The sequence below is a fragment of the Chanodichthys erythropterus genome, chromosome 3 (genome assembly GCF_024489055.1).
Source record: "Chanodichthys erythropterus isolate Z2021 chromosome 3, ASM2448905v1, whole genome shotgun sequence".
Classification (NCBI taxonomy): Eukaryota; Metazoa; Chordata; class Actinopteri; order Cypriniformes; family Xenocyprididae; genus Chanodichthys; species Chanodichthys erythropterus.
The window spans coordinates 7,384,213-7,395,305 of NC_090223.1; the positions used below are offsets into that span (position 1 = coordinate 7,384,213).

Genomic DNA, 11,093 nt, shown 5'->3' on the forward strand with positions numbered 1-11,093 from the left:
AAACTGCTTTAAATATAATATTAAATACAGTAATGGACAGACTGTTTGTAAAATCCTCTCTCTGTTCTGTGTGATTAATATGATTTGCTGATTCTCATATCTTGTCTTTTCATTCCTGTTTTTAGCATCTTTGTTCATTTTGAATGATTTCTACTCATTTTCTTAATTAAAGCTCTGTAATTGTTTAATATGTCTCTTTCCTGAGATGTTTGTCACAAATATGGGCCTCATTTATAAAATGTGTCACACAAACCATCCTAAATGTGATCTTGCGATCATTTCTCAGATGTGTGATTCACAGAATGAAGGTGTGCACAGAAACGAGCGCCTCTCTTTCAGATGTGAAATCATCACAAATGATCTTGAACAGCTGAATGGTTTCACAGGTGGATCGATTGCTCCTGTCTGGTTTGTGTCTGTAGCTCCGTATAACTTTGTTTTGAATCTCTTCCTCTCATTCCTTGATGTTTATCACTAAACTCACAATCACATTTACCCACAGTGTGTGCTGGTTATGGTCAGTAAGTTTGTGGTGTTGTGTTGTGAGTCTCTGGCGCCCCCTGCTGCTGAGTGTCATTACTGCAGATCCATGCTGATGTAACAGATGTGTGCGTGTAAACCTCACTCCCCTGAACTCAAAGGTGCTCTAGCGACTGACGCTACAGTCTTTAGCCTCCTCCCATGTGGACGGGCCGGGGTTCGAGTCCAGCTTGGAGCGAGCAAGTGCAAACTGGAGGGGCTACACTGACACCAACTAGCATAACATCTGTAATATATACAGAAATAGAGTAAAGTAAAGTAATAAAAAAGACACAATGTATTTATCTTACAATACAGTTTTATATTGTTTTATATTAAAGTCATTTTATTTTGAAAGATGACACTAAAGAAAACATTTTGATGGCAGCATGTGAAGTTCCAGTGTGGACGTGATAATTAAGTTCAGATCATGAAAATCAGACTTGATTGACCAGAAATGAGAAAAAACACAACCCAGAAACTTTGTTTTGGCAAGCCTTTCTCTACAAGCATGTGGAAAAACGAGCCGCTCAGACTGAACACTTCGAGTCTGACGACAGAACGAGGGCGTGTTCACAAGGTCAAGGAGCATGAGCCGTTTACATGCTTACAGAAGACTTCAGTAGTAATCGCACAGAAGCCCTCGTTGTGTTTTTTCATTTTTACTCAGTTAAAACAAGAATATCACAGTGTCAAACGCTGAAAAAAGCTAATTTGGTATTTGGGAATAATGTTTTATAATACTGTAAAATCATGCACACACAAAATACAGGAATAATGTCTCAACATCTTCAAGTTGTTCTAAACTTGTGATTTTCTTTCTTTCTTTCTTTCATTCATTCATTCATTCATTCATTCATTCATTCATTCATTCATTCATTCATTCATTCATTCATTCATTCATTCATTCATTCATTCATTCATTCATTCATTCTTTCTTTCTTTCTTTCTTTCTTTCTTTCTTTCTTTCTTCTGTTGAACAAGAATGTTGGTAACCAGCAGTTGATGGCCACCATGAACTGTCTAGTAACCAAAAATCTTTAAAACATTTTCTCTTGTGTTCAACAGAAGAAACTCTAACACAGCTTACATTTTGTATATCACTGGTGTGTAACAAATTGGGAAGGGGAGGAGAATTGGACCAGGGACATGAGAGGTAAGATGACTGATGACAGATACACAAGAGCACAGTTACACAAACCGGGAACATACTAATGTAATCTCACAGAGTCTACACTGTAGTCCCTGGAAAACACAGACAGAGGCTATAACACAACAACAGAAGGCCTCACCAGTGGCGTCTTGACTCCAATTTTATCCCAAAACTAGCAACGAATAACACAAAAGAAGAGTTTGCACCAACATAAATGCCACTGCTACTCTGAACGCTTCCATGATCACATGTAAACATAGGTCGCACTTTTGACGTAGGGGCGAGCTCTGGCACACACTGTGACGTTGGCTGCCTAAACACCCGTTTGTCTCAGTTTACATGCAAACGTGCAAACGAAGATTTTCAAAATCTCCTCTCTGGCTGGACAGGGCGCAAACGAAGGGAAATGTCTCCGTGTTTCAAAATAACCATGTACGTGTAAACGGGGCCCCAGTATGTTGATGTGGCGAGGGGGGCGTGGTTTGGCGAAGTCTGCAGTGGGAGAGAGAGTCGGGAGACGTGCGGTGAGTGAGTGGGTTAAGCGCAAATAACGAACACCTGTCTCTTGTTTCAGTAATTGCCGTGGAGAGTATAAAGGACTACTGGCTGCCACACTCCTGGATTGCTGTCTGCCCTGATTGTTGGAGTGAATGTTTATTTGTGACTGTTTTGTAGTGATGGGAAACCGAGGCTTTCTGAAGCGTTTGAGGCTTTCATCAAATTGTTCCGAAAAATGGTTCATTACTCGAAGCTTTTAACACAGTGCGCATTAGCGCCATCTGGTGGTCAGACTTGTTTTCTCCACCATATCTAAATCATTGCGGAGCAGATCTACAGTTTGAAAAAGCACGTGACCAAAGCTTCGGAAGTCCGTGACATACGGAATCACTCTTGTCTTGAATCAATACAGTTTTATCTAATCTGATCTAAATTAATTTGTGACAATGAGACCACAACTCGTGTCATGTGTTAGCCTGGTCAATGGATTCACATATTTATCAATAATATAAAATATAAAATGATGTGATCATAATTGATGTGAGTAAGTTGAAATATTTTGGGTGAGCTGTTTAACCCTTATGTTCTGGTCGGGTTCTCTGAGACCCCAGCAATAAAACATGATCAAATTTTCCTTTATGCATCAGGTGAAGCGCCAATTTTTTTTCAAACCAGCTGTCTCGACTTTCCGATACTGCATGACGTTCGAAGCTTCAAACGTCATCAATCACGTATTATTGTCATTTCGATACAAGCATCGGTACAATGTGTGATACAATAGTGCTTTGAAAACTGCGTCGGAGCATCGGAGCCCCGGTATCAATCGTCCCATCACTACTGTTTTGTGCCGGTCTGCACACTTTTGTTTTGTGATTTATTTAATAAAGCAGCCAGTAGTCAAAGCCGACCCTGTCCTCTTCCTTCCTTACATCTGAACTCTGTTACAATTGACTTTTTTATTAAACCGTACGTACAGTCTTTACCATCTTATATTAGGGATTCTACTGATTTCATCAATAAGATTTCTGAGTTACATGATTTACCGGATGTGTCTTTATTATTAACTTTAGATATAAGGAGTATATACTAACATCTCACATGAGATAATGCCCTTAGACATTACCTCTCAGACGGGGCGATGCTTCTTAAAAGTAAACACTAGATGTTTACATTTCTATTTTGTCAAAATAAATGATTGCAACAATTAAACTCAGTACAATGTGTTCTCTTTTGAATTCCCATTTGCTAATGCGGAAGTCAACAGCACATAAATGCCAGAATGTAAAATTAATTATTTTGTGCATTTAAATGTGATACATTTTTGTTTGTACTTTATAAATTAACGTAAAAATTAGCATCTTCTAGTACAAATGCATAGTTCTCACATTTATGTATGCATTAAAAAAATCAGCTTATGCCTTATATTGTGATCTCACATAGCAGAATATTTCGGTCCAGACACATGTGTATATATTATCGACGCTGCATGCTCGTAGTTTCTTTTGCACTTTATTTATAGTGAGTAATATCTGCATGTGATTGATAAGTGTGTGGTCCTGCAACCCACAGTTGAGAAACATTGACATAAGCCCAGTTCTACCAGAAAGACTCGGGAAGCAAAGAAACGTTTGAATACGATTTATTCAACAGTATGAATGTAAATATCATTGATAAATGAAAAAGTTCTTTGGCGTAGGCCCCGTCCATAGTACAGTCCGGAGGGTAGCAGACGTTTGCAGATCCTGCCTTAAGATGAAGGCAGGGGCGGAGCCTAACCCCAAAAGAACTGAGAATGTGAAGAAAATACACACCAGTTGGATGATTCTTTGAATGCGTTCCTAAATATTACCAAAGAGAAAGAGATAATGAATGCACAGACATTAATGAATGTTTAATCATTAACAGAAAGAATCATTATGTAACATTGCCACATTAGGTCAAGCATGAAAGCAAAGTAGGCCGATAGGCCAGCGTATAAATGTGCCATGTAGATCATGTATGATGCCAGGATAGGCTATAGTGAGGGGAAGTAGATGTAGATGAATGAGATGCCCGGATAAGCCGAATAAGCAAGTCATATAGATGTAAATATCAGGAATATAAACTGACGCCATTACAGGTAGTTTGTCTCAATAGTATACTTACCACAGAAGATTTAAATATAGGATTTTATGATAAGCTGTAACCTTACCTAAAGCTTGCTATAAACATAGCCTTGGTAATCCTAGATTAAACACCAAAGAATACCAGTGATGTGAATAGTTATTTGATACTAATGGTCAGAAAGACACATTAGTCTGTGATCCTAGAAGACTGCATATGAGGACCATGATCCATAGAGTTAGCGGTTCGCTTGAGCTTGAGTGAGTATAGGGAAATCATAACGAGTGATATTAAATCATATGAAAACACCACCACCAGTAGTTTGCATTAGTAACGTACTAATATTAAATTTTTACAAATAAATTGCATACATAACATTGACAGATAAAGATATGGAGTGAGGCTACGTTAATCTGATTAACATGGAAAGACCACAAAGGTCCTGTACCTTGAAAAGTCAATATAGGCCAATTTGAGAAGACTTTGGAGTTACATAAAACAGACTTACCTTGTGGCCGTGAAAGGTTTTAATTATATGAAGCGCTAAGACAGGCCAATGTGTAGAACCATGATATGCCACTTGATGGAAAAATGAAAACCATTTAATGTGAGGTAATAAGCCATTTTATGTGATGCCAACAATATGCCCAATAGCCGATAGCAACGATATACCCGATGCAAACGATTTACCCAATGCAACAATATGCCCGATGCCCGATGGCAACGATATGCCCGATGGCAACGATATGCCCGATGCAAACGATTTGCCCAATGCAACAATATGCCCGATGGCAACGATATGCCCAATGCAAACGATTTGCCCGGTGGCGACAATATGCCTGATGGCGACGACATGCCCTGTGAAGCTGAAAGTCATGATAGCCATGATAATGTGATGACAAATATAAACCATTAATGTTATGGCAACAATATTCCATGTAAAGCTAAAAGTTATGATGGCCATCGAATGTGAATGCAACGAGAGGCCATTTAGTGCAAAGCCATAATAGGTGATTTTATGAGATGTCAACATAACGATATACCTATAATACTAAGTCAAAGGCAATAATAGGCAATTTAGTATGATATATTCTACGCAACGCAGAAGTCAAGGGGCCATTCTGGGCAGAGCAACAATATTCTATGTTACACGAAAACCATGATTAGGCCGTTATAAGTAAAGGCCACGAAAGGCCCATTATGAATACAGATTAAAGGTCACGATAAGCCAATGATATAAAGGTATGCAATTGTGAAGAACGAAGCTGAAGATAAAGTAGAAAACAATGACACCACTGCTAGTAGCTAGCGAGCAATAGTTGACGTAATGTGATACTATGAGTGAATGATCATGAGTCATTTTAAGTAAATAATGAAAAGGTATATATGTTTTCTATAGGAAAGACTTATGCAATATACTTGGCCGTGACTCCCACTCACGGCTAGACAGAACTAAGCAGAGAGAATTCATCTAACTGTCAGAACCTGCTAAAAGAACCCCCAAAGAAATTAACCAGTTCAGAATGACACAAGTAAAAGATTACATAATGCATGGGGCAGATAAAAATTGAGAAACCTAGTCGTACGGTGCCCTTGCAAAAGGGAAGCACTTTACTTGACAATGCTGAACCTGGCTGAAGCTAGCAAACCTTTGCAAAAGTATAACACCATGAGCATCATTGTTCAATACCTTAGTAAAGAGATAAGAGGCATTCGGGAGTACCCTGCCAGAAGGGGCACAATGAGCACAAGTGAAATGCTTATGACCAGGCGGGTGCGGAGAAGCTTACGGAGCACAGTATCTCCGATGTTCGATGTGTAGTAGGCAGCACAATATATCACTTTAGATATGATTCAATGTGCGCATCCACAAGTCATGACGCAAGGATAGCATAGTTGCACACGTTTAGGTCCTGTCAGTTTATGCGCTATTCTGTGTACATGTTAAAGATTAATTGCTTTACCTATGCATCAATTTTTGCCTGGATAGACACGTACATGCAGATTTATGTCAAAATGTCCTTGTACACACAGTGCATATGGCTTAGGTAACATGAAGAACTAATGTGTATCATTATAGGGTTTCCACGCATCGATCTTAACTTACAGCAGGCTCGCTGCTGTCTGTGTCATTCATGTTAACCAACAAAGTACAGAGAAATAACTTTGCAGCTTTAAAGATGATATAAAAGATAAAACCACTTGCTCTGATTTTATTTTTATTTAATTTTTTTTATAATATATAGAACACTATGTAAATTGTGCGCGTACATATCCTAATGTTACCAAGATTTGTAAATTCAGAGAAAGTCACAAATTTAAAATAACGCCCGTCAATGGCATAATAACTGCAATTCTGCATTATCCCTGGATTCTTTTTGTACTGCAAAGTAACAAGTCCCTTTAAGACAGTCATTTTACTCGGCGGCCATCTTTGAAATGCCTCTCGGGCCGTTTCTCAATTCCAAGAACGCAGAGTTACGGACTTGCCAGCGACCTGAAAGAACGAACTCGGAAGGACGCAAGGACACGGACGTATTGTTTAAGAATTGAGATGTGCTGCAAACTTGTAGCTCAACTGACCGCCCCAGCATATTATAAGGCTAATGCATGATAAATACAACATAACATCACGAACAAATGTCATAACCTATTAAAAGATTTTTTAAATTATTAGACATTGTTTTCATATAATTTTATATATTTTTATTTCACCGCGTGTATTTATGAAAATGAGTAGCCTTAGTGTTACATGCTATGTCAATGTTAAGATTTTTTATATTCCAATAAATATACTGCAGGCTTTCTTCAGGTTATCACTGTATTAAAGTTAAGCGAAACGAACGGTTTACTTTCACGAGCCGTCACGTATTTGCGAGCTTGTAGCGGGAATCTCAAAAGTGAGAACGAGAACTTTAAAGCTTACAACTTCCGTATGTCGACCGCCCGCAGACCTTTCTGAGGCGCGTGTCTGACCGTTTCTATAGAAACCAGTGCTTCTAAGAGCCGCTGCTGTGACGTGATGACTTTAGCAGTCGGCGATTGGCTTTAATTTAGAAGGCGGGACATATTCCGCCATATTGCGCAATACACTTTCTCCCATTCAAAAACGAGTGACACGTCGTGTGTTATTCTATAGTCTTTGATAGTAACCGTGGAAACAGGCATGGACAGTTGCGTGATGTCTAGTGGCACACGGTTTCATCCAACACTATGGAACATGGCAAGCAAACTGGAATAAGAATTGGAGCGAGGATCAACATCAGCATGGTGTTTACGAAATGCAACAGCTTTACGACTAACTTAACAGATGCCGCTCTAGCACATTAATGGACAGGTGAGCAAAAGTACACGAATGAATTAATGTTCTGTAGCTCAACACCATAGATGGCTCAATCATGCTGTTGATCTTGCATACGGTCAACAGACTAATAGATAGCAGTTTACAACTTTAACACTCAAATGTAGTTTAATATGATAGTGTAATGTTAGACCAAGTGAAACAGCGATGCGTTACCTCAGTTTAATTCATAAAATAAACTTATCTGTATGAGTAGTATTTAAGCACTTGCAAGTACTTCAGTAGAATGAATTGACTCATTCCTGTTCCTTGAAGTGCAGGCTGGGACTCGCGTGTGGCACTGAAATCAGTCTCTCGTTGCAATCTCGCCCGCGATTCCACGCCGAGATTGTGCCTTTAGCACAGGTAAATTAAATTCATTTAATACAGTATAGACTATGCAGTGTCATTTTATATGAATCGTTTCCTGGATCTGAATACTTACCTGAAATATGTCAAACACCCTTTTTCATTTAAATCACCCTAAATGTTCTAGAATTAGGCTACTTTCCGAAAGGGTTATTCAAATAATCTGTTAAATTTGTCATATCACAATATATGACGTTAGTCGCAGAAAGATAAGGCAATATCTATGGAACAAAATCGACTGTCCCTTTTTCGCACAAAGAAAATCTGGTGCACGTGCATGAAGCTGAGCACATAGGACATCTACGGAGACTTTAACTGCAGAAATGTAACACGTACCGGTAGGCTTTTTTTTTTTTTTTTTCTCAGAATAAACACGTTTATAAGCAGTATGCAAACGACATAGCCTTATTACCATGCAGGACATAAATCATGTTTTCTGCCTCTAACGTTACAAGGGAAGTCACTCGACACTATGCGCCATGCCCAAGTTACAAAGCGTGTCGTTCTTTCTGCTGTTAGACGACGAGTCCAACTCCGCTTTCAAGCGGATCATTCCGACATGCTATGAATGTAACAATGCGAACGAGCACCATTCTGTCTCAAATAAATGCGTGCGACTGCACTGTACGGCTCTGCTGATGTATGTAAAGAGCAAAAAAGTATGATTATACACCCAACGACATCAAGATGCATAAAACGATGAAAATACTTATCACTGAGATGAGGTGGCAGTTGTAGTGATGACGAGGGAATATAGAAGATAATATAGAAGTTTGCTTTGATGATAGCTAAGCCCTTTGATGATACTGCCGAAACGAAATTAGAAAATGGAATCCGCGGGTGGACCTGCACACTTCAATTTAGAGACGGCGAATACGTTCACTCTCATAGCGCGACCGCTTCAATGAACGTTCAAAATAATAGGCTAACATGAACTTAAATGACTTAAAATGGCCACTCATGACCGCTCCCCAGCCCGTGAGGGAAGCATCTGTCGTAAGCATTACGCGACGACCAGAAGTCCCCAGCACGGGTCCCTGGGTTAGGAACCAAGGCTTTTTCCACATAACCAGAGCACGAAGGCATCGCTGCGTGACTTTGATCATGCGAAAAGGATTTCCCCTCGGGGAAAACCCCTTGGTCCTGAGCCACCACTGTAAGGGTCTCATGTGCAGCAGGCAAAAAGTAATAACGTTGGACGCAGCTGCCATCAGACCCAACAGTCTCTGACACTGTTTTACAGTGAGTGACTGGCCTAACTTCACCCCTTTCACGGCCCCGAGAATGGAACTCACACGAGCAGGGGACAACTGCGCCTGCATCGTGGTGGAATCCCAGATTACCCCAAGATAGTTGGCAACCTGACTCGGAACCAGCACACTCTTTTTGGCGTTGAGCCTCAGCCCAAGCCTCTTCATGAGCGACAGAACAACATCTCAATGTTGAACTGCCAGTTGTTCTGTTTGAGCTAATATCAACCAATCGTCGATATAGTTCAGCACGCGGATGCCCTGGAGTCTCAGCGCAGCCAGCGCTGCATCCACGCACTTCGTGAACGTGCGGGGTGAGAGGGATAAGCCGAACGGAAGAACCCTGTATTGGTAAGCTTCGCCCCCGAAAGCAAACCTGAGGAACTTCCTGTGTGAAGGATGGATGGACACATGGAAGTATGTGTCTTTCAGATCTATCGCTACAAACCAGTCCTCGGACCTGATCTGAGGGATGATCTGTCTGAGTGTAAGCATTTTGAACTTCAGCTTCTTTACGGATCGATTTAACACGCGTAAATCTATGATCGGACGCAACCCTCCATCCTTCTTCGGAACAATGAAGTAGCGGCTGTAAAAGCCTGACATTTTGCTGGGAGGGGAAACCCTTTCTATAGCCCCTTTTTGCAAAAGTGTCGTTACTTCTTGCTCCATCACAAGAGACTGCTCTGGGGTTACCACCGTAGGAAGCACCCCGTTGAACCTGGGCGGTCGTGAACCGAACTGAATTCTGTAGCCCTGTTCTATCATGAGCAGCACCCACTTCGAATCCTTCCTCGGAGGATCGGTGGAAACTGCTGTGCCCTGACGCACGCTGGGTGGCAGGGTTGACAGAACGGTCCCCTGAGGGCACCGAGGAGGACCCGATATCCGAATCCTCCCGGAGGGGGCTGCCCTCGAGAGATCCTGCGCCACTAACGTCGGGACCTCTTCTTTGAAGCCTTCCGGGAGATAATGACGGCCCTCAGATCCGCCCTACCTCCAGAAGGCTTCGCCTGTGACACTGGCTTTTTGTTGCGCTCTGTGCGCAGATGTTGCTGAGGAGCTGGCTGTCGGCCGAGGCTGCTCCCGCCCACCAGCCTCGGGGGGATGAGAGCGGCGGGGAATAATTTTAGAAAATGCCGCTGTTTGTTTGCGTCACTCCTGGAACCTGTCGACGTCCGTTGACATTGCGTCGCCGAACAGGCCACCAGGAGACAGCGGCGTGTCCATAATCATGTTTTTGTCAGATATCTGACAGATTTAACCACAGGTGCCTCTCCGTGGCCACCAGGGCTGCCATGGAACGGCCGATGCATCGGCCGTCTCCTTAGTGGCCCGGAGAGCTAAATCTGTGGCTTTACGAAGCTCATGAATTGCCTCAAAGGACGCTTCCCCGCTCTGATCAATTTCCCCCAGCAGGTCGGCTTGGTATGCCTGGAGGATAGACATTGTATGAAGGCATGCCGTCGCCTGATCTGCCGCCGAATAAGCCTTGCCCACCAAGCTGGATGTAGTTTTCAGGGGCTTGGTGGGCAGCGCCGGGGTCTTAAGGGACGACGCGGTCTCGGGCGAGAGATGGCTCGCAAGCATCTCCTCTACCCGAGGCATCGCCCCATAGCCGTGATGTTTCAGACCGACAATATTGCTGTACAACGATGTCTGCGGGCTGTACAGCCGATACTGCACTGGTCTCTTCCACGACCTCGACACCTCGGCATGGAGGTCGGGAAAGAACAGCAGACCCCGGTGCTGAGGCAGTGACCGAGGGGGAAGAAAGCGTTCATCCAGTTTACTTTTAACTCTGGACTCAGCTTTCTCCGCGGGCCATTCAATGTTTAACTTTTCAACAGCCCTGGTCACC

The 11,093-nt window shown here is 42.1% G+C and overlaps 1 protein-coding gene across 1 annotated transcript in view; it reads left to right on the top strand.

Moving 5' to 3' along the window:
* LOC137002867 (carcinoembryonic antigen-related cell adhesion molecule 5-like) overlaps positions 1–10,343 on the top strand; it is a 34,534-nt gene extending 24,191 nt beyond the window's left edge. Inside the window, exon 9 of the mRNA XM_067362794.1 lies at positions 10,282–10,343. Within this exon, the coding sequence (XP_067218895.1) occupies positions 10,282–10,343 (62 nt within the window). The remainder of the gene's footprint in view (positions 1–10,281) is intronic.
* The last annotated feature ends 750 nt before the right edge of the window (positions 10,344–11,093 follow it).